We start from the raw sequence: 24,707 nt of genomic DNA, 5'->3' as shown, positions 1-24,707 counted from the left end.
AGTGCAGGTAATAACCACAATCAAACATATTGTTGCATCACTATGGGACTGTATTGTCATTTTTAAAATAGCTCAAGGACATTTTGTGGATATATTTTTGTCTGTTTTAGAATGTGGTTGAGCATTCCCATCCGACTCAGGCAGCAACAAACTCATCTGGTTTCATGACTAATGTTGTGAGTAAAATTACTACTAAGTATTCACATTGTGCTGCTAGGCTGATAGTTATGCTAACATGGCTTTGTTTAATCATTGCAGCACAGTGTCCCAACTACATTGTGTCAAGTTGCAGGTAACTATGGAGCGTCTAATCCACCAAGTGCAAGGGCCAAGCAACCTATCATTAGGCCTCATCATCCTGCACCAATCCATTCTAGCACACCACCTCTTATTCCGCCACCTAGAACCATTCACGGGATCTCAGCAGAAACTGTTGCAGGTACAAGTAAGGGGACTGCATCGAGGATGTTCCATTTTATCCCAAATCCTGATTTCGAGCATCCGAAGAAGAAGTGATGAAGAGAGTGATGAAAATGTGGAGCAAGAAGAAGAATTGCAAACTAAGGACAAATGATTAGGGTATTTTGATGTCTTAATTTAATCTTTTTTTTTTTATGGAGAAAACTTAAAATACTGATAATGCTCCTCTGGATGAGAGATTGTTCTGGACAAAAATCTCTTTTGTTTTTGAATCACAATTAGACTGGTATTTGCATGAATTTTGTCTTTGTTTTAAGTAGTTACTATATTTTATAGTTGCTAGAGCAACGTATTTGATATTGCAACTATTGGTGCTGTTTTTATTAATTTCTTTGCTAGTATCTTTAGAGTTTGTTATATTAGATCCAATGTGTATATGAATTTATTAACTAACATCCAGGGAACAAATCCATTCATACACTATTGTTTTTTTATTAATTGCTTTGGTACTAAGCTAATAATTTGCTAGATTACATACAAATATAATTGTGTAATTATCTTATAATGAACATCCAAAAAAATCTTTTGTAAAACTTATAAACACTTATATGTTGCAAATATTTTGTTGTAACTTTGATTCAATTCACAAAGAAAACAGAATGCAAATATCATTCAAACCTTGAACTGAATCATTGCTTATATATATCAGTTACAAAGAAGCAGTTGCAACCTATGACCAAAATCAACAATGCAAATACGATATAACAAACAATACATTGAAAATCTCGTGTTGCACTCAATTTCTGGAACTACATTTGGATGAATTTCTAACATGTCAGTTCTACTCTGCAACTCCATGACTTTATGCTCCAAACTAGCAGTGCCAGCAGCAAATATGTGTGAAACATTACCAACAATCTCACCACCATCCATTGCAACATCCTAGAACAAGATTGCCTTTTAATTGCAACTCTAACATACAATTAACAATGTTGTTATCATGAAACCTACACCAATAAGATCATGTCAAGTTAACTGGTGCTGAAAATCAACTTGGAGTTAGAACAACAAAAAAGAATACTTATAGATACACAAAAAATCTTTTCTTTTTCCAAGACATGATAAACTATCAGTTATTTCAAAATAAACTTTGATAAACTGAAAAAAGAATAAATTTAGGCAAGATTAGTATGTTACCTACGATATAGATTGGATGAATTAGGATTCAATAGCAAAATATCAGAACAACCAGCATAGTAATCATTAGAAGGCCAATAGTGGCGAGCGAGGTAATCAAGATTGTTACTGCAAAAGAAGTGATGTAGAATCTTGATTCCAAGACATAACTGCTCCTCAACTCTGTTATCATGAAATAAAAAATTTAGATAATTATCAATATTGTGCCAAAATAACCAAAAGGATAATTTAAAGGAGAAAGATAAAGCATTTTTGTATATGTTTATATATATGATTAGTAATTTGATAACCTTTTTTTTGTATATTTTTATATTTTTTTTACTAATTTGATGTATGAATACGGTGCACTATTGTTATATTAATCCAAGTTATGATCTTGTATGTATATGGTAAATACACCATACCTAGCTAGGTACAGATCATGCATACTCATTCTTTTGTTAACTTTAATAAAGGAAAGGAGTCCATGTTCTTAGATACAATAGTGCCGATCTAACAAAAAATCATATTTAAAAAAGAAGTGTTGAAAATTGAAAGTGCGCGGAGCTACAGTGCCGTTCTCTTGTGCCAAAATATTAGTAATGAAGAAGAGGGATAAAGTTACATACCAGAATCACCAAAGAGACTCCTTGCAGAATAGTTTTTCTCCATTTGATGGCCATAAGCAGACATAACTCCAAGCTGCAAGATCTACCCTTGAATCTGATTCGAATAAGTCCTATTTCGTGTCGCCATAAATCAAAGCTGTATCCTGCAATTTTGGAAAAATTGGATCTTCTTCCATAAATAAGTGAGATTGATATTTCTAGTTATGGACAAAAATCAGAAACTTTCGAAGAATTAGGGTTTTCAAGAGATGAAGAATTTCACACTTATTTGCAATGAGATGTTTGGGAGAAGACACTAAAACGACATCACTTTTCGCTACTTGTGCAGGGACTATTTTGTCTTTTTAGCATACATGGACACTTAAGTGCCACGTGTGCGAGTGAACGTGCCAACTCAGCAGTTTCCGTTGATGAGTCACGCCGGAAATTGGATTGGGGACTGATTTGGGTGATGGAAATAAACATTGGGGATTAATGTGTGTATTAATTTTTTTTGGGGACTAAAATGTCCGCTTTTAAAATCCTCGGGGACTAATTTGAGTAATTACTCTTTATTTTTTTATAGTATTCTTAACACGTGGTTAGTTAGCAAAATGCCGAAAAGAAAAACAAGAGTAAAAAACCAAAGAAGATTGAGTTTGACCCAAAATCCCAAATTAATATCCCAAGTTCCGAACACCCTAACTTTTCATCCCATTCCAAAATCCATTACCCGCGTAAAAGAAAAAATAAAAAATAAAAATCGTTGCCTTAAACAAACGCGACGCGGTGCAAATCAAATCCCCAAAAAATAGAAATATAAATAAGCCACAGCAGCGCAACCAGACTATTATTACTACCGCTCCTTCAGTCCTTCCTTTGTCTTTAATCAAAATTCAAGCTTTTCAATTTTCAAGGCACAAAAAGGGCGCGGGTCTAATTCTCCTTTGCTTTTGCCATAATGGGGTGGTTCTCCACGGCGGCCGCCACCGTAACAACCACCCTCCTCTTCCTGTTGCTCTTCCTTTCCTCACTTGCCGACCCAGATCACCATAATCCATCTACACTCTCAGGTCCCTTCTTCTTCTTCTACCTCTTCTTCCTATATGTTTGTTTATTTGTTTATTTATTACTCTGTTCCCATTCTTCGATTTTCTGTTTACTTGGTGTACTCGCTTTTCAGTTGTTCCTACTTTGGTTTTCGCTGGAAACCCCAGCACATACTTCACTGGTCACCAATGCAATGGGTTCTAACTTCTAAGCATATTTAATTGAAGCTTTCTTTTTTTTTTTTTTTAATGAGTATCTGAGTTTAGGGTTTTTTTTAATTTGAAACATAACTTATTTTTGGGCGGTTTTCTACTTGCCCGAGGGGAAAATGAATTTTGGGTTAGGTGTTATTGACGTGTCTTGGTCTGTGTCTTTGTTTGGATATAGTGGAGTTTGGGTTAGTTAAGTGTTGAGTCTCATTGATCATCGTAGCTATGTTGGGGAAATTTGATTGCAACTGAACTTCTATTGTTTCACAGGGTAGAGTCCTCTTTTTTGGTTTTGGGAAAAAGAGAAAATGCCATTACTATACTACGTACTCAAGATATCGCAATATATAGTTGTTTTAGTCCAAAGGTGCTTTTGTTGATGGGTTTCCAGCAAAATCTTAGGGAGCTGTGTTCTTGTTTCCTGAGACAATAACTAGAATCACTCCCCTTTTTTTATATTGTGAGGTAATTTTGTGTTATACTGAAGTGGTCACTTTATTTTATGTTTTTTAAAATAGTATCATTAGTCTTATAATTGTTCTGTTCTGTTTTTCTATTTTTAATCCATCATTGTTGTATTTGATAATAATCTGAATGCTTTACAACTGCAGGTATTGATATTGAAAAGCCGATTCTGGATATCACCCCTGCCCCACTTTTGGGGCATTCGGCTGCTCATGGGGCTAAAGACACTTTTCGATGCGAACGTGTTCAAGTTTCTGGTATCTCAAGGTTGAAACTTGGTAGCTATGCCAGTTCATTCCATGTTTCTGTGGCCCCCTCTGCTGCAATCCCGGAGAGGTTACATAGCAAAATTCAGGTTTGTTTTCACAGGTATGTGCATAACTTTGATTATTCATCAATCATAGTAGTACTTTTCTTATTAATTTAGTGTTACAAACATCTCACTTCTTAGGTGCACACACCCACGCAAACATGCATCTAGTTTCAACTTCTTGCAAAACGCTATATGAAGAGTGTTTTTACTAATTTGCAAACTATGTTCAGGAATAATTCTCTTGGATTGTGCCAGTGCCAAAAGGATGAGTGGAAGAGGATCCAAAAGGGGATATGGAATTCTGTTATGTCACCTTATGACACCAAGTACATTGATGTGGGGATTAATGGTCAAGTTTCAGGTTCTGTTACAGTTGCTCTTGAAGAAGGTATGGTTCTTCCATCTCATAAGAAAAGAATAAGATTATATTATTGTGTCTTGTCAAGTTTTGTAAAAGACTGGTGCTTATATGTGTGTTATTAAAAATTTTGCAGATTTTCAGCAATGGCGCCTCATTTTTCTTGTGCTGGGGTTAGCGCTGCTGTGGTTGGCTCCAATTATTAGTAGCTGGGTTCCATTTTATTATAGCACTTCAATGGCTATAGGGATCTTTCTTGTCGTTATAATCATTCTTTTCCAGGTAAACCAAGTATTTTCATTATATATATGGATTGCATTTTGTTTTGTTTATTCTATTTTTTCCTTGGTTTGTTTAACATGTCGTCTGACCTTTTTCTCTCCTAATTGTGATCTAGGGCATGAAATTATTGCCAACTGGAAGAAAAAATATCTTCTACCTTACCATATATGGATCTGTGGTGAGTTTGATTTAATTTTGGCCTTTGTTAACTTGAGTCTTAGTCTCTTCATGTTTCATGTAATTGTTATATTATTCTTCTAATTGATTGCAATGTGCTGTTTCAGCTTGGAGCTGGATCATTCCTTTTGCACCAGTTCTCTCTATTTGTAAATTCAATACTTCAGAGTTTTGGGTTGAGTGAAGATATGCACAATCCAGTAAGTATTTCATCCATCTAATTCTTTTTTGGACATGCTTGGCGCCTATCTATGTTTTTATGTTGTGCGATACTTATGTCGTGTCATGGAATGCATACTTAATGGCCAACATCTATATGGACCAAGATTCTTAATCATATTCGGAGGCTTCTTAAAACCCATATATGTTATTTATTTATTTATTTTTACTTTTTACATATGATGAGAAATCATATATTTTTGGAGGCTTCTTTAAACCCATATATTTTTAGTTGGTTATTGTCTAATTATTATCACCCCCATCGCTAGTTTTCCCCTGTATTTCATGCTGGATAACTCTTGCTGAAATTTTTGACCATGTGTGTGTCTGTCCTATGGGACTTGGCTTGTCTATCGCATCTTAAATTCTTATGTAATATATTTTGCCAATGCTTCTACAGGTTGCTGTTTTTGTACTACTGGGTATCATCTTGGCTGGAGCTGCTTTGGGCTACTGGATTGTTCGGAGATTTGTTATTTCAAAAGAAGATGGCACTGTGGATGCTGGGGTTGCACAATTTGTGAAAATGGCAATGTACATCATGGGAGTCACCTCCATTTTTCAGGTTTGCATTTATTCAATAGATAATGGGAAGAACAATATTGCTGTTATCTAATACATTCCCGTACAAGTAGTGCTAGGTCACCATGGGATCACCTTGTGTAAATTATCATTGTTGTTTCCTGAAAATCAGTTACATAATACTAGATACAAATTGAACTGTTGTCTGACAATTTTGGACTCTTGCATACAATTATTTGAGAATGTTGTTCATTTCACATGTTTATTCTGAATTTATGTTTTTCATTTTTGTCAGAGCACTATTGATTTTCCTCTAGCAATAGGAGCATTGGTCTCTTGTGGTGCTGTTTGCAAGCTTTCTTCCTTGATAATGTGGGTTTATGACTGGTAAGTATGGCTTTTTCTGTAAGTTATTTTGTTGTTCGTGTAAAGTCTCCTCTACTGGACACTGTTAACATATTTGCTTTTTATTCTGCTTGCTTGAATGTCCAAAGATTTTTTTCCTTTTTTGTTGTGGGCCACTTCTTTGGATGTCAAAACATTGCCATCAAGTTATTATCGACTTGTAAACTTGACATTATGATTTCATGCAGGTATGAAACGTCAAGGAATGATAGCTATTCAAAGCAGTGGGTGAGAGAAAGACATGGTCGTGCTGAATTCCTTAGCAAGACGCCTCCCACTAAAGGGAAAGCTTGGAGAAACCCTAAGAGATCTCCATGGTCCGACTCTCCCGTGAGAGGTATGTTTTATGTTCAAACTTTTCTGATGTAAGTTTACTGCATATCCTTTAATCAAATCCCCCCACCTAATCTTTTCCTTTTGCTTTTGTTTGCAAGTCTTTGCCGAATCAAGCAATATCTCCTGGGAAATAGTTAAAAGAAATCAAACTAAATTGACTGATTAAGTAAACATTTAGTGGTAATAAGAGCAGAGGAGATCAAGATGGCTCAACTTGCCGGTTAACTGTGCCATAAGATCCAATGCTTACAATAAATACTTGTTTTTTCTGATAAAGTTTTCCTGTAAGTCAAAACCTGTGAAGTTTCTGGAACATTATGTCATAGAATCCACTTGTCTGTTTCAGGTGTGGTATCATTATCACCGACGCCTAGTATCACTCCACATTCTTCTGGGTCGCGAGCTGGGCAGGATTACTATTCCACCTTTCACAAGACCCGCAACAGAAAGAAGTTCACAGAGGATGAGTGGGATGAGTTCACGCAAGATTCCACTAGGCAAGCAATATCGGAGTTGGTAGCATCGCCAGAATTCACCGACTGGATAATTGACCATGCAGACAGAATCAAACTCCTTCCGACCGCAAGCTCAGACGAAGAAATGGGAAGCGAGTCAGATTCCACAGAAGTAGGAAGTGGAACTAGATATAGAATCTTCAATTGGTGGTGACTACGAGTATGAAGAAGAATGTACTAATCAGCATGCAGTTTTTTTTTTTCTTTTTTGTTAGAGCTAGTGAGCAGTGACAGTAGTGTAACTAGTTGGGTACTATGTTTATTGTAACGAGCATGTAGATATAATTTTGATAGTTGCCTTAATTTTCCAAATTGTAACCCTGGGTAATTTTACTGAATCCATTATTGCATGATTACCAATCTTTTGTTGCTTCTCGCGTGTTATTTTATTTTTAATCTCGAGTTTTGGACTTGATAGAAATGGTGACAATATTTGTGCATGATCAATTATACTATTTTTTTCCCCGCCATGAAAATTTAATTCTGGCAGTGACAATGAAATATTTTTATGATAAACTTTTGGTCAACTCTTACGCCCACACGCGGAACAAAAAGCCTAATCTTGTACAAATCTATACAAAATGGAGAAATAAATTCCTGGAGATGAAGTTGATGTTCAAGACCTCCGTTGATTTGCTTTTAGATACAGCGGATTTGTGAGTTAACTCGCTTAAAAAACTATACAGAAACATCTTTTTATAGAATTTAATTTTGGCCAAGGTGTATTTTTCTTTCCTTTTAATTTCATCTTTTACATTTTGATTAAATTTCAATGCTACTCAAGATGACGTTAATTCTACTAATGCAGAAAGCTTAATCTAGCCACCACTAATATTTAATTGAATTTAAAACATGGTGGCGACGTGGCGTGATGGTAATTCAACTTGTTCTTTAATTATGTGGTCATAAATTGGCTTAATACTCAATTTGACCCTGAAATTTGAGATCCAATTCAAATTGACCTATAAAATTATAATTAACTCAATTTGATTTCCAAAATTTACAACAAAATGTTATTATTTTACAAGTTCTAGTGTGGCAATTGGTTGTCCATGTCAGCGCTTCCTTAATGTTTTTATGTCGGAATTATCCGGGAACTAATGTGAGTCACATTTGTAAAATTTAAGGACTAAAGAGAGGCAATTGAAACTTTAGAAATTAAATTAAAATTCGCGTACAAGTTTAGGGATCAAATTGAGTATTAAGTATTAACCCATATTTCGTAAAAGACACTTACTTTAAGGATGAACTCTATTTTATTGATAGAAAATATTTTGGCTTTTGATAAAAAAAACATGAACTTTTACTTTATTTAGGATTTTTTTTAAATAAATAAAATAAATATTTTAATTACGAATATAGGTAATTTATAGAGTTTTTACTGATTTCTGTAATCTTACTTATCTTGTTTACAGTGTAAATGAAATAAGTATAGTCGTATCTCGTTTACATTGTAAACGAGATAAGATACAAACCCACATCAACGTAACACGTGTTACGTGAAAAAGAGCGGAGTTCACCTATCTCGTTTATAGTATAAACGAGATACCACTATACTTATTTTGTTTACATTGTAAACGAGATATCTAAACGAGATAAGTGGTAACTTAAAATGTTGATACTGTAAACAAGATATAATACGGCGAAAATCAATCAGCTATAAAAGGATCTTCAAACCGTTGGTATTCTTCCACAAAACTCTCAATCCTTCTTCTCTTCCATTTTACTTCGAAAAACTTGGTAAAAATGTCCAGTGATAGTGGTTTCTTTGTTGTGATGGTGTATCCTAATTGTTAGATGAGAAACAGTGACAACAAAGTTATATTTGAGTGTGAGAATCCTGCGCTGCTGCGAATTAGGAGAGCAAATTCGTTGTCTAAATTAAAGAGTTTGATATTAATGCACGTTGGTGATGGGGAGAGAAAAGAGGTTGGAAGAGTTGGGTATAAGATGCTAGCACCGATGGGAAATGGTGTATTTCGGTTTCGTCTGTTTTGGCTCGATGGCGATGAGCATGTGCAACTAATGTTTGACGTGTACGGGAGAATCATGGTTGAACAAGTGATGGAGCTTTCTGCAGAGGTTCGTGATGTTGGTGGTTCTGGCAGCTCGAACTTTATACAGGATGACCCGCCTCTTGCACCACGATCCTTGCACTGTGCTAGTCTAGTGGTAGACATGGACGTTGACAATGAGGAGTCCAATGAAGAGTACATTGTCGATAGCCATGAAAGTGGTTCTCTAAGAATGATGCCGAGAATGAGTACATGCCAGAGACTCCCATTGGTGGATCAATTCGATACCTTTTGCCTGCTCCGTAACCAACCCCCGGAGTTATCAACTGTATCCAGTCACTACCATATATTGGATTTGGACGCGATGCATGAGGTAAATTCGTTTTCCAATATAGGGCGGATGATTACAACACCGATGGTGGTGTGGAATTTAGGGTTAATCACAGATTCAGAAGGAAAAAGTCAGTATTGCACATATATATGGTGATTGGTCACGGAGCTGTCACTTCAAACCGTCGTACAGAAATGTTTGGATGACAAAACAAAAGACAATTGCACAGATATATGGTGATTGGGAGGAGTCATACAACAGGGTACTGTGATTGCTCCAAGCATGAGGGGGTCTAGCACCCAAAAGCTCTTCCACGTACTCCCATGTTGGACGCTGGTACCAAGTCTGGATGTCACGCAGGCACCCACCCACTGATTCTCTATTTGTGCGTAATCTGAGGTGGTATACAACGTCCTGTAGGGTGATAGTGCACTCACCCCATGACAAGTGGAAAGTGTCGGTATCCGGACACCAGCGCTCCACGAATGCAGTGATAAGAGAGTTGTCAAACACAAATTCCTTGAGCTGCACCGTATCGTCGAACCCAGCCTCCGTCAGGTAAGGAACAATGGTGTCCGGTGGTGCAAGTGTGTAACTCACCCGCCTAGGTAGTAGCAAGGTGATAAACCCCGATTTCGTGGTTTATCTTGTGCTTATTTTAGGGAATTTTATCACCTTTTCCCACATTTATTCAATGAAATAGCATGGTTTTATAATTCTCCCTTTAATTATGCTTAAGTGTAAAAATATGCTTTTTAGGCCCTTAAACTGGTGATTTTAATTCACAAAATTCTATTCGATGCCTTGATGTGTTTGTTGAGTGATTTCAGGTTCATAAGGCAAGTATTGGATGGAAGAAATGAGAGGAAAAGCATACAAAGTGGAGAATGCATGAGGAAACAAGAATTGGGAATGCATCGATGGGCGCGCAAGCGTACAAGGCGCGTGCACGCAGAAGTGACTTCGCATAGAGACGTGCACGCGTACATGATGCGTACGCGTGGATGAAGAAACAGCCAATCGACGCGCACGTGCACATGGCGCGTACGCGCCGATACTCGCACGTGACCCATTTAAAGGCAAAACGCTGGGGGGCGATTTTTGAGCTGCCCAGGCCCAAATCCTGCTTGTTTCTGAGTGTATTTCATGCAGAATTGAAGCCCAAGCAAGGGGGGAGCAATTAGTTAGTCAACATGAACCTTTAGTTAGTTTTCTAGAGAGAGAAGCTCCCTCTTCTCTCTAGAATTAGGTTAGGATTAGGTTAATTTGCCTTGGATCTTGAATTAATTACTTGATTTCATCTTGTTTCTTTTACAATTTCTCATTTCTACATCTTGATTTTCTTAGTTGTAATGTTAATTTCTCATTTTTCTCTCTTTTATGTTGATGAACATTGTTGGATCTAATCTTCTTTTAATGCAATTTCATGTTTCTATGTTTCTTTTATGTTGATCTTGCTTGCTATTATTGATTTCTCGCTTATGATAGTTATGGGTTTCCTTAATTTTAGCATTTTGTGATGTTTACTTTTATTGCACATTAGGTGTTTGATATAATGCTTCCTATAATTTTTGAGTAGTTCTCTTGACCCTTGGCCTAGGCTAAGGGGATTGAGTGATCTTGAGTCCTTAAGCTTCATTGAATCAGTAATTCCAGAACCCTTGAGGATCAATTTGATAACCATTGACTCTACCCTACTACTAAGTTGATTAGTAGCTAGGTTGAAACTTATGGATTGATGTTGATCAAGCCATTTGACGTACTCCAAGCCTAGGAGTAGACATTACATACTTAAGGCTTTAGTGAGTAGACTTAATGAGCTCGGTTCCTTACAATTATCAATAATTGAATTGTTGACAAGGATAGTGATATCAATTACCTAAGTCTTAGCCAAGAGTTCTTTATCTTGCTTTCTTTAATTGCTTGCTTAATTTACTTTTTCTTGTTCCTCTTATAAACCAAAATCCCTTGCCCCTTTATAGCCAATAATTGACCACTTCATTGCAATCCCTTGTGAGACGACCCGGAGTCTAAATACTTCGGTTAATTTTCATTGGGGTTTGCACATGTGACAAAACCATATATTTTAATTTGATGTGAGAGTTGTTTGTTGGTTTGGAGCTATGCTTACAACGAAGTGATTCCTTTCTTTAGGAAGAAAATCTAGACCGACAACAAATCTTCTCACCATCAAATTAATGGCGCCGTTGCCGGGGATTGCAATGGTGCTATGTTATTGGCTATTGTATATATTGTGCATAGCTTAATTTTTGGTTTGCCTGTTGGTTTTTGCTAGTTGTAGGACTTAGTTTTCTTTATTTCTTATTAGCTTTTGTTTTTACTTTCTCTTTCACTATGAATTCTCATCACTTTGGCTATGAGTGTGGTTCAACTTATGTTAAGGGGGATGGAGAGTGGATGAGTGGTAAGCGGATAAATTCCGATCAAGAATTACCAAAAGTATTTTTCCAAATCAACGTTGCAAGTACAGTTTTAACCGACGAGATTTCCGATATCAAATCTAAAATATGTCACAAATGAAATAAATAATCGGGAGTAGAATCCCGAGTCGTTTCCCTAGGAGTTGACACAAAATGCAAATTATTGGTTGTGATTTTCCTGGAAATTTTCAAAGTTGAGAACAAGAGAACTAAATAACTAGAAATTATAGCAATAGAGAAGTAGCAAGAGTTGTAAAATAATCAATATAAAAAGCCTTGGTTAGGGGTGAGAATTGAAAATTCTATCCTCATTGTCTTTCCCAAGTGTGATGGTAAAGGCTCATTGCTCTCACTTAGTTATCCTTGAGCAAATGAAGTAAAGTCAAGTGAACACCACTAACTTTAGCTCACAAGTCCTAGTCACTTCATAGAAGAGAACTAGAGTTGGTGAGTTTCAAACTAGTCAGCAATTTCCAATTACAGATCAACACTCGAGTATAAAAATTCAAGTGGCTCCAATTACTCAACCCCCAAACCAAACAAGGAAATCTACTCCATTATATTGGATGACATTTCCTCAAATACTTGGTGGGCAAAAATAAAAAACATGATAAATATGATAAAATAATTCAATTCAAATTACCACTAACAATAATTAATAATAACAAAACAAGCAATAATAATAGATATGGAAATAACTCAATGCATTAATGAAATTTAAGAGTAACAAGATCCAAACATGAATTCAATAACCAAATAGAAAAGAGTATTAAAGGAATTAAAGAAGAAAACTAGAAGAAAAATGACGAGGAATGAAGGTAGCAGCAGCTCCCTCAAGATCCAATTCAAAGAAAAACTAAGAATGCCAAAAATCCTAGAGAGAAGTGGGAGTTTCTCTCATTAGAATTCAAAAATAAAAAAACTAAACTAAAGTGTGAAGTGTCTAATCTCCGCTCCATCCGAGCCTCTAGTATGTATTTTTGGGCTTGAAACTGGGTCCAGATTAGCCCAGAAATTGCCCCCAGCGAGCTCTATTAATTGCAGCATGTGACGCTCGTCACGCGTACGCGTCAACCATGCGTACGGGTCGGTGGGATTTGCACAGGGTCACGCGTACGCATTAGTCACACGTACGCGTCAATGGTCGACGTTCCTGGTCACGCGTACGCATTAGTCACGCGTACACATCGCTGAAAAACTGGCTTGATCATGCGTACGCTTCAACCATGCGCACGCGTCGCTTCCAACTTCTCAAATCTTCAAATTCTTGTGTTCCTTCCACTTTAGCATGCTTCCTCTTCATCCTCTATGCCATTTCTGCTCTATAAATCCTATAATCACTTAACGTATATATCACGACATCGAATGATAATAACAGAGGATTAAAAATTAGCGATTTAAAGGCCTAGGAAACATGTTTTCAGTTATAGCACAAAATCAGGAAGAAAACTGAAAAACATGCAATTTACATGCTTTCTAAGGCTTACTCCTCTTTTACCAATCAACACAAATTTAATGCACGAATACACATATCAAGAGGTCTTTTCAAGGGTTGTAATAGGGTTATGGTCAAGGTAGGAATGTATTTGGTTAAGTGGACTAAAATCCGAATCCTTGATTAACCTAAACTTCCCACCTAACCTAAGACATTCCATGTCATTACAATGCAAAACCTACTACCCATTGACTGTCTTTACACAAATTCATGCATCTATATATTTTTGAATACAAATCATATGCATTGATATCATTATTTACCTTGGGGCATTTTGTCCCCCTTTTTATTGCTTTCTCTTTTTTTTCTTTTCTTTTTCTTTCTTTCTCTTTTTTTTTCTTTTTTTTTTGATATGCATAAAGGAGTTAGTGCATATGATTAAAGTGTTAGATGCATGAACAAGTGCCCAAACTATTTTCACATTTTCATATAAGAATATAAACTACCCAATTCCCTAACCAAGTATTCCCCAACCCAATTTTTCCACACTTAATTTATGTACACTCTCATTAGTCTAAGCTAACCAAGGATTCAAATTAGGGACATTTATTGTTTTCTACTTAGAGTTAATGATGTGCTAAAATAAAGAATAAATGGGGTAAAATAGGCTCAACATTGGGTTGCAAAGGGTAATGAAAGGGTAAGGCCATATGGGTATGTGAGCTATAGTGAAACAAAGGCCTCAATCACATAAGTGCATGCATACATCAAACAATAGAAATATAGAATCAAGCAAGACAAAGATCACAATTTTAGAGAGAACAATACACACCAAAATAAAACATTGGTTGATAAGATGCAACCAATCAAATAGGTTCAAAAACCTCACTAGGCTTGTGTGTTCGAGCTCTAAAACCATGTTCCAAATTAAATTTCTTCAGGAAAGTTCAATAAAAAATTTTAATTCAAATTAGTGAAATACCCTAAAACAGTTTCTTGGACAAGAAATTATCACTTCAACCAAGTAGTACCTAAATGCAAGCAACTAACTACACATGCAAGTTATCCTATCTAACAAAAGAAAATTAAAATATTGGTGTTGAGAAAGAGTTGTTACCTTCAGGATTTAGTTACCGACCTCCCCACACTTAAAGCTTGGCATGGTCCTCCGTGCCATCAGTGATGAGCAATGTGGGGTTGGAATCATCACTTTCACTATCCGGCTCGTCATGGCTTTCCATGTTGTGATCTGAAGTGGATTCCGGAGTGTCGGGCTCTTCCGGAGGTGGGTGAGTACAACCAACGAGCTCCTTCAAGTAGTTGTAGCAGCGCTTGTTGCGGCACTCAATTTGCTCAATCTGCCGGCCTTGCCGGTCTACCTTCTCAAGAATCTCAAGTAGCAACTGGTGGGTGGATGGTGGTGGTGCATGTGGTGTCGATGATGGTGGAACGGAGGATGAAGGAGCTTCGAAAGATGGGTCTTTATTCCAGCTCACGGGTGGTGCTGGGGGCCTAATATATTTCCATTCGGGACAAATTCGTCATCCCTAAGAATCATGATTTTCATATCCCCATCTCGATAGGAAACTCCCGCCGCAGACACTAAGTCTGTGACTAATACGGGAAAAGGCAAGTTGCCAACTATTTGTACTCAGCCCATGGCTTGTCAGATGAGTCGTGAAAAGTTGAGAGGCTTCTCTGTGAGGATGCACCAGACAATAATGGCCAAGTCAACAGTAATAGTGGATTCATGAGTGCTCGGCAAGATATAGTGGGACATGATCTGTGCCCACACTCGAGCTTCCATAGTGAGCTCCTATGCTGAGATGCCCTTGGGTTGAGCCTTGGATCTTCTAGGGATCCACGCACTTCTGGGAAGTGCAATGACCCTAAGGATGGAATTTCAGTCAATATCGAATCTCTTGCGCTTAAGTTGTGCTTCCTGGTAGGCATCCATCCCATCCAGACTTGGTAAAAGAGCAAGCACTTGCTTAATAGCATCTTTCGAGATAGGGACTTGCTTTTGGTGTACAAAGACTGACTGAAGGGTAAGTGAGTGATAATTGGCATATAATTCAACTACCTAAGAGAGATTAGCTTCCCGCTACCTCCGATTTAAGAATCCCCACTGCCGCCTCTCAATGCGGGGCACCACAAATTGCACGAAATATTCGGGAAGAAGTAGGAGGTGCTCATTGTGGTAGTTTCTCTCTACCAAGACGGGAAACATCTGCTCACAATAGCAGTTAGTGAATCGTGCGAAGTTCCTTGCGGGAAATTCCTTCTCCGCTTCATCAACTCGGATGGTCCTCTTTACCCGCTTAGTAGGTGGCTTGACCTTTGAGGATGGTTACGCCTTAGCCGGTGCTCTTTTAGTTCCCTTCTTTACTGGTGTCTTGTTAGAAGCCTTCTCTTTTCCTCTCTTGATGGCCATCCTAAAGAAGGAAGAAAAAGAAGGAATATTAAACTCAGAGAAATAAACACCGAAATCATGAAAATGCAAGTGAGAATGAAAGCCAAAGAAAAGAAAAGTGTCTTAAATACATGGTATCTATAACATGCAAGTAAGACATCAATTAAAATCATGAAGGCATGTCACTAACACTAGATGCAAGAGGGATAGAAGCATGCAAGTAGAGAGCATGAGAAGAATAGCTCAAGCATCAATATCAACAATGATAATCACATGTAAATCAAGCACAAAATAATGAGTATTTTATGATAAAAATTAATGGATACCAAGCTCAATGCACATGTATTGCAAGTGTTGTGAAAAAGAAGTAATAAGCTGCAAGAATAAGATAGAAAATAAATCAAGATATCATTAGTGCTTTTTTCACAAATACATGGTGTGCATATTATAAACAAGAAGCAAGTTGAGCAATCCAAGTATGTAGTAGACCCAAAATAGAATGCCAATTGTCAAAGCAATACCACATAACACAAACAAGCTAAGAAATATCAAAATAATCCACCAATTCACAAAGTATTCAAGATGAAATTCCAACGCCAATAATAAAAATGCAAAGAAAGAAAAGAATTAAAAGGAAATTACGAATGACAAAACCAACATGCAATTAAGAACAATTAAAATAATGGAATGCAATGAACAAAAGAAAAATGAAAGAGTAGAAGAAAGTAAGAAAAGAAACCTTGAAAAGAAGATGAAAAGAGGAAATTAAATGTAAGTAAGAAGAAGAGAAGAGGTGTGAGAATAGAAAAGAAAAAGAAAGAAGGTGAGGCCGTTGGAGGTGGTGGTCGCCGGTGGTGGTGGAGGAAGGGGGAAAGAAGAAAGAAGTAAGAAGGAATAAAGGAGGAAGGAAGAATTAGGATTTAGAAGGAGAGAGGAGAGTGGCGTGAATCAGAGCAACGCGCTGATTTAATTGATTCGGAGCTATGACGCATGCGCGTCGTCCACGCGTACGCGTCGAAGGCCCAAAAGTGAAAGTGACGCGTAAGCGTCGGTCACACGTACACGTGATGAGTTTTTGTGTTAGACGCGTGATACTGGTAGCATTCCATCACAACTCTTTGGTTTTTGTACCAGGAATGGCTGAACAAAGATATGACGCGTGCGCGTCGTCCACGCTTATGCGTGGGAAGCCAGAAATCAAAGTGACGTGTGAGCGTCGGTCACGCGTACGCGTGACTGCGTCTTGTGCTAGACGCACGAATCGGGCACAGTTCCAGCGCAACTCTCTAGTTTTTCTACCAGCGGTTGTAGCATCGGCATATGACGCATGCGCATCGCTCACGCACATGCGTGGAAAGGTGAGTTTGCTGGGTGACGCGTACGCATCAGCGAGGTGTACGCGTGGGGTGGGTTGTTCGCCTGGAACCCACCCGCACAATTCCAACGCAACTCTCTGGTTTTGTACCAGAGAGCGCCAGCATCACTATGATGTGTGCGCGTCGAGGACGCTTATGCATGAGCTGCCTTTTTTTTTTAAATAACTTAGAACAAAGGTAAACATGCATATTTGAAAATTAACACAAACACCCAATGAAACAAAGATAAGCAAATAAATAAAATAGAACTATAAAAAAGGAAGAACATACTATAGTTGGTTGCCTCCTACCTAACACTTTTCTTTAACGTCCTTAAGTTGGACGGTCCATAGGCTCAGTCCTTTTCCTTGGCTGGGTCCTTCAAGAGAAAGATCTCCAGCTCCTTGTTGTTCTTCACTTTTGCACCATGATAAAGCTTTAAACGGTGTCCATTAACTTTGAAGAAGGTAGGGTTTGAGTGATGACTCAAGTGGACAATTCCATATGGTTCAACCTTCTCCACTACATACGGTCCATCCCACCTTGACCTCAGTTTGTCCGGCATTAATCTCAACCTTGAGTTATAGAGAAGGACTTGACCTCCAGCTCTAAACTCTCTTCTCTTGATGTTCTGATCATGTACCGCCTTCACCTTTTCTTTGTAGAACCTTGAGTTTTCATAATCCTCTAGCCGAATGCACTCCAATTCTTCTAGTTGCAGTTTCCTTTTGATTCCGGCTCCTCCCAATCCTGAGTTACATTCCTTCACAGCCCAATAAGCCTTGTGTTCCACCTCTACCGGAAGGTGACAAGCCTTTCCGTAGACTAGGCGGAATAGACTCATGCCAATCGGTATCTTGTATGCTGTCCGATAATCCCATAGCGCATCTCCAAGCCTAGAGCTCCAATCCCTCCTGTGGGCTTTAACAATCTTTTCGAGTATGCGCTTGATCTCTCTATTAGACACCTCGGCTTGGCTATTTGTTTGGGGATGATAAGCCGTTGCCACTTTGTGAATAATGCCATGCTTCTTCATCAAACCTGTCATTCTTTTATTATAAAAATGAGAGCCTTGATCACTCACGATTGCTCGTGGTGATCTAAAGTGGCAAATAATATTATTCCTAACAAAAGAGATAACCACGTTAGCATCATCAGTACGGGTAGAAATTTCTTCCACCCATTTAGAAACATAATCAATAGCTAACAGAATATATAAGAAACTATTCAAGTTTGGAAATGGACCCATGAAGTCAATACCCCAAACGTCAAAAATTTCACAAAACAACATGAGTTGTTGGGGCATCTCATCCTTCTTGGATATATTTCCAAACCTTTGGCATTGGTGGCAAGAGTTACAGAAAAGATTAGCATCCTTAAAAAGTGTAAGCCACCAAAATCCGCAGTTTAAGATTTTTCTTGCAGTTCTTTGAGGACCAAAGTGGCCACCACTATCAGAAGAGTGGCATGCCTCTATGATAGACTGGATTTCGAATTGTGGAATACACCATCTAATTATTTGGTCAGCACCACATCTCCACAATATGGGTCATCCCATATGTAATACTTGGACTCGCTCTTGAGCTTGTCATTTTGATGTTTAGAAAAATTTGGAGGGAAGATGCGACTAACCAAATAATTAGCTATGGGTGCATACCAAGGAACCACATCGGATATTGCCTGCAAGCTATCAAGTGAAAATGCATCATTGATAGGAATGGAGTCACCTTTAATATATTCTAGACGACTCAAGTGGTCCGCCACTAAATTTTGGGAACCACTCCTATCCTTGATCTCTAAATCAAACTCTTACAATAGCAATATCCAATGGATTAACCTTGGTTTTGACTCTTTCTTAGCTAGCAAGTATTTCAAAGCCACATGGTCTGAATATACTACCACTTTAGTTCCAAGTAAATAAGTCTGGAATTTATCCAAGGCAAAAACAATTGCTAAAAGTTCTTTTTTAGTGGTAGTATAGTTAGACTGGGCACCATCTAAAGTTTTAGAAGCATAAGCTATAGTGTAGGGATCCTTACCTTCACGCTGAGCCAGCGCTTCTCCTACCGCATAGTTAGATGCGTCGCACATTATCTCGAACGGCCTACTCCAGTCAGGCCGTCTCACAATAGAAGCTTGAGTTAAGGCAATCTTTAGCTTGTCAAATGCTTCCATGCAGTCTTCACTCAAGTCAAACTCTACGTCTTTTTGCAGCAGACGAGAAAGGGGTAGTGCAACCTTACTGAAGTCCTTGATAAAACGCCGGTAGAAACCTGCATGACCAAGAAAAGAACGGACTTTCCTCACAGAAGAGGGGTAAGGTAAACCAGAAATAACATCAACCTTTGCAGGATCAACAGATATACCAGTATTAGAAACAATATGACCTAGAACAATACCTTGCTTTACCATAAAGTGGCATTTTTCAAAATTAAGCACAAGGTTTGAACTAGCACATCTTTCTAATACTCTATCAAGATTATCCTAACAAAGATCAAAGAAATCACCATAAACACTAAAGTCATCCATAAATACTTCCATACAATGCTCAAGAAGACTCATCATGCACCTTTGAAATGTAGCCGGTGCATTACATAAACTAAAAGACATTTTTTTATATACATACGTTCCAAAGGGGCATGTAAAAGTAGTTTTCTCTTGGTCTTCTGGAGCAATATGGATCTGAAAATAACCAGTATAGCCATCTAAAAGTAATAATGTGATTTACCTGACAGGCGATCAAGCATTTGATCGATGAAAGGTAGTGGATAGTGATCCTTGCGAGTAGCCAAGTTCAAGCGCCTGTAGTCGATGGAAACTCTCCAGAAATTCTGCACCCTTGTAGCCATGAGTTCTCCATTCTCATTCTTGACTATAGTGACGCCGGACTTCTTCGGAACCACTTGTACCGGACTAACCCACTCACTATACGAGATTGGATAGATAATGTCAGCTTCAAGCAGTCGGGTCACTTCCTTCTTTACAACTTCTAGAATTTTGAGGTTCAACCGCCTTTGAGGTTGACGGATAGGCTTGGCTCCCTCCTCTAGAAAAATGCGGTGCTCACAAACTTGAGGGCTTATACCAATTATGTCCGCCAAACTCCACCCAATAGCTTTCTTGTTTCTTCTCAGTACATTAAGCAGTCGCTCCTCTTGTTGGGAAGTAAGCTCCTTTGCAATGATCACTAGGAGCTTATGATTGTCTTCAAGATAAGCATACTTAAAGTGAGGTGGAAGGGGCTTCAACTCCATGTTCATCTCATGGCTTGGCACTTGATCATCCAGAACCACTGGAGGTGGCAAGGTGTCTTTAGTGTATTCAGGAGTTTTCCCCACACTTGCTCCTTGAACCATCTTCTTCTCATCAACTATATCCTGGTGGACTTCGGCCACAATTTTATCAATAATATCACACTGAAAGATAGAGTAGTCTTCCGATGAATGCTTCATGGATTCATCAAGGTTGAAACTCACTACTTTTCCATCAATTTCAAAAGAGTAGGTACCCGAGAAGGCATCAAATTTAAACTGAGAGGTCTTTAAGAATGGCCTCCCAAGCAAGATAGACGATGGTCTTCTCGAGTCATTAAGGGGCATCTCAAGAATGTAGAAATCGATAGGGAAAATCAACCCCTTAATGCTCACCAAGACATCTTCCGCAATACCAACCATAGAAATTATGATTTTATCTGCCAAAACAAAATGGGCTGCCGACCTTTTCAATTGTGGAAGCTTCAATGCATCATATACAGATAAAGGCATAATGCTGACACAAGCGCCTAAGTCACACATGCAACCAACAAACTGTATACCACCTATAGTGCAAGTAACCATACAAGGACCAGGATCACCACATTTCTTCGGTATAACACCCATCAAAGCAGAAATCGAGCTACCCAAAAGAATAGTTTCTAAATCATGAATCTTCTCCTTATTCATGCAGAAATTCTTTAGAAACTTAGCATACTTAGGAACCTGACGAATAGCATAAAAAAGGGAAATAGTTACCTCAACCTTTTTGAAGATATCCACCATCTTGGGATCTAGCTCCACTTGCTTTTTTTGTCCTCCTAGCTAGGTGTGGAAAAGGAATGGGAATGGCCTCTTTCAAAACATTGTCATCCTTAGAAACTCCATCCCTTGGTTGAGCAACTTCTTCTTCAACCGCCTCTTGTACCTCATCCTCATCTTCAACATCTTCTACCTCAACAACATCTTCATCTTGAGTGGCTTCTTTTGAGCTTGGCTCCTCGAGATTTCTCTCTTGCAATGTAGTACCGAACCTCAAGGTAATGGCATTGATTCCACCTTTGGAGTTGGGTAAGGGTTGGGAGGGAAGTGCAGTAGAGCTTGAAGGTTAAGTATTAGAGGTAGAGGGTGGTTCCATATGGGATAGAAGAGCTTGGATAATAGAGGTGAGACCGGTGATGCTAAAGGCAACTGTGGCTTGAAGCTCTTTTTGCCCCTGAAGAAGAGAGCGAAGCGTTTCATCTTGATTGGAGGAGGAAGAAGGATAGGTAATTTGTGGGACTTGTGGTTGGTTGATTTGAGCTTACCTTTGGTGAGGTAGTTGGTATCTTTGGCCTTGGTTTTTGTTCATACCTTGGGTCAAGCTGTCCGACCCAGGATGTTTAGCGATAAAGCGACCGATTTCTTTAGGTCAGACTATCTGACCTCTTCTCAAAGAGCTCGACCAAATCAACAGGAAAGCCCAAAGAAGGGCCCAACTCAAGGAACACGACCCAAATCCAAAGGCAGTCCAAGCCTATAGAGATAAGGGCGGTTCCCTTGAAGATAAGCTGACCTCAACTCAAAGATAAAGATAAGATAATATAACTAACTTATCTTATCTAGAAAGGTCACTCTACAACCACTATAAATACACTGGAGCACCCATGTATAACTCATACTCTGATTCTACAAAAAACCTGCTTAATACCTATGCTAACTTAAGCATCGGAGTCTCTTGCAGGTACCCCCACCCTCCGGTGACCAAGGCTCAGAAGTGCATCCAGTCCAACAAGTCGGACACAACAGCTCCGGCCGCCACCAGCCAGCCGGATACGTCATCTCTGACCAGTACAGAAGATCTCATCCGAGATCGACCTACAGTTTCAGGTAACCCTCGGAACATTGGCACCGTTGCTGGGGAACCTGGAAGTCATCCCATTCCCATGGCGGACGACCATGACAACGACCACGATTCAGATCTAGAGGACAGAACGCCGCACAAAAACGCAGACGCTACACCAAAAGATACTCCAGAATCTAACGGAGACAAAAACTCATCGAATCCAGGAGTAATAGAAGCACTTCAAAATCGTTTAAAGCAACTTGAAAAAGAAAGCCATCATCAACGAGAAGTTGGCAAGGATCTACAAAGAGAGGTAAGGCGACGTCGAGAGTTAGAAGATAAAATCCTACAACTTGAAGCCGATCTCAAAGCAAAGGCTACTCGGACCACCCCTGAGGACAATTCACGCAAAGATCAAGATCCATTCACTAGGGACATCATGAAAACTAAAATTCCTAAGGACTTCAAACTTTCGAATATGACTCACTGACGCTTCGGACGCTGTTCGCTGCAAAGCTTTTCCAACGACCCTCACGAAGACAGCAATTAGATGGTTCGACAATTTACCTCCTAGGTCCATCTCAAGCTTTGACGACCTAGCCAAAAAATTCCTGGCCAGATTCTCCATCCAAAAAGACAAGGCCAAGCACGCCCCCAGTCTACTAGGAATCAGGCAAAGAGATCGGGAAAGTCTTCACAACTACATGGAGAGATTCAACAAAATATGCCTAGACATACAAAGCTTGCCAACAGAGGCCGCCATCATAGGCCTCATCAATGGCCTACGAGAGGGACCTTTTAGCCAATCTATATCGAAGAAATATCCTACATCTATGGATGAGGTGCAGGAGCGAGCGGAAAAATATATCAACATGGAAGAAAACTCTCGGTTGGGAGAAACCTCAAAATTCGAATTCTCCTACCGAGACAAAGATAAAGAATTCAAAAAGAAGGAAGATCGACAAAGGGAGAAAATTAAAAAATATCACAATTACACTCCTCTTAGGGTATCCCTGGTAGATGTCTACAAAGAAGTCTACCATACGGAAAAGATACCCCCAGCTCGACCACTCAAAGGCAAAAGAGGAGGAGGAAATCGGAACGAATACTGTGAATATCATCGAGTCCGAGGGCATTCCACCAATGAATGCTTCGACTTAAAAAACATCATAGAAAAATTAGTGAGAGAAGGAAAACTAGATCGGTTTCTGGCCACCCGAGATGATGAGCAAAGAAAGAGAAGAAAGGACGAAGATGTCGGACGAATCGAGCGATCACCTCATACGCCAGAAAGACATGTCCATATGATACACGGAGGATTTGCAGGAGGAGGAATCTCCAAATCATCCTGCAAAAGATATCTCAAAGAAGTATATCATGTCGAAGGAAATGAGGAAGCACCCGACATCCCCGCAATCACATTCACCAAAGAAGACGCATCCAGTATCATCTCAGGACACGACGATCCCATGGTCATCACCATCATACTGGCAAACGCCAATCTCCACCGCACATTAATAGACCAAGGAAGCTCCGCCGACATCTTATTCAAAACTGCCTTCGATAAACTTGGCTTAGAAGAAAAGGAGCTTAGAGCATACCCGAACAGCCTGTTCGGACTGGGAGATACCCCAGTACAACCACTGGGATACGTGTCACTACATACAACCTTCGAAAAAGGGAACCAATCCAGAACACTCAAGATAGACTACATCGTGGTCGACGTGAGTTTAGCCTACAATGCCCTAATAGGTTGGACAACACTAAATCAACTCGGGGCAATAGTCTCAACTCCACATCTATGCATGAAATTCCCAACTACAGAAGGGATAGCTACGATAAAAGCAGATCAAAAGATGGCACGCCGCTGTTATAACGAAAGTCTAAACCTCAGAGGCAGAGGAGAAGAGTTCCATACAATTGAGCTTGGTGGAGTTCAAAGACGAGAAGAACTCCGTTCACAGCCTGAAGGAGAAATAGAGAAAGTTCAGATCGGAGACACCTCGGACAAAACAACTAATATTGGCATGATCCTGAAGGGAGACGCAAAAGAATTACTAGTACAGTTCTTACGAGATAATGTCGATCTCTTCGCATGGAAAGCTGCAGACATGCCAGGCATAGACCCCAAGCTAATGTGTCACAAGTTGGCGGTCTATCTAGGATCTCGGCCGGTACAACAGAGACGAAGAAAACTTGGGCCAGAACGATCCCAAGCCGTGGAAGAACAGGTACAAGCACTACTGGAGGCAGGATTCATAAGAGAAGTCAAGTACCTACTATGGCTAGCTAACGTCGTCTTGGTGAAAAAATCAAATGGGAAATGGCGAATGTGCACCGACTACACCGATCTCAACAAAGCCTGCCCAAAAGATCCTTACCCACTCCCAAGTATCGACGCTCTGGTAGATGCTTCATCCAGATATAGATACCTCTCGTTTATGGATGCATATTCCGGATACAACCAAATCCCCATGTATCCACCAGATCAAGAAAAGACCTCATTTTTGACACCAAAAGCAAATTACTGCTACATTGTGATGCCTTTTGGTCTCAAGAATGTAGGAGATACTTATCAAAGGCTAA

The 24,707-nt window shown here is 39.1% G+C and overlaps 1 protein-coding gene and 1 long non-coding RNA gene across 4 annotated transcripts; one reads left to right on the top strand and one right to left on the bottom strand.

The window, feature by feature from the left end:
- On the bottom strand, positions 1,117-2,489 carry LOC110264100. Its single transcript, XR_002349832.1, has 3 exons — positions 2,226-2,489; positions 1,618-1,779; positions 1,117-1,427 (listed from the first exon to the last, which is right to left on the bottom strand). It is a non-coding gene; the product is annotated as an uncharacterized LOC110264100 (long non-coding RNA).
- Positions 3,032-7,427, top strand: LOC107604795. 3 transcript variants are annotated; one of them, XM_021104749.1, is made up of 10 exons: positions 3,032-3,277; positions 4,075-4,297; positions 4,472-4,629; positions 4,736-4,881; positions 4,997-5,059; positions 5,166-5,258; positions 5,678-5,842; positions 6,095-6,186; positions 6,393-6,569; positions 6,887-7,427. In XM_021104749.1, exons 1-10 carry the CDS (start codon positions 3,166-3,168, stop codon positions 6,912-6,914), a joined length of 1,257 nt encoding a protein of 418 aa, XP_020960408.1. In that variant the 5' UTR covers positions 3,032-3,165; the 3' UTR covers positions 6,915-7,427. The 3 variants fall into 3 exon arrangements, with proteins under 3 accessions (XP_020960408.1, XP_020960407.1, XP_016161973.1); XM_021104748.1 differs by lacking the exon at positions 6,887-7,427 and adding an exon at positions 6,639-6,880 and having other exon boundaries at positions 6,393-6,541; XM_016306487.2 differs by having other exon boundaries at positions 3,038-3,277; positions 6,393-6,541.

This window comes from Arachis ipaensis, chromosome B06 (genome assembly GCF_000816755.2).
Source record: "Arachis ipaensis cultivar K30076 chromosome B06, Araip1.1, whole genome shotgun sequence".
Taxonomy (NCBI): Eukaryota; Viridiplantae; Streptophyta; class Magnoliopsida; order Fabales; family Fabaceae; genus Arachis; species Arachis ipaensis.
Note: the sequence above shows the minus strand (reverse complement) of the source record. Positions and strands in the feature narration are given on the sequence as shown.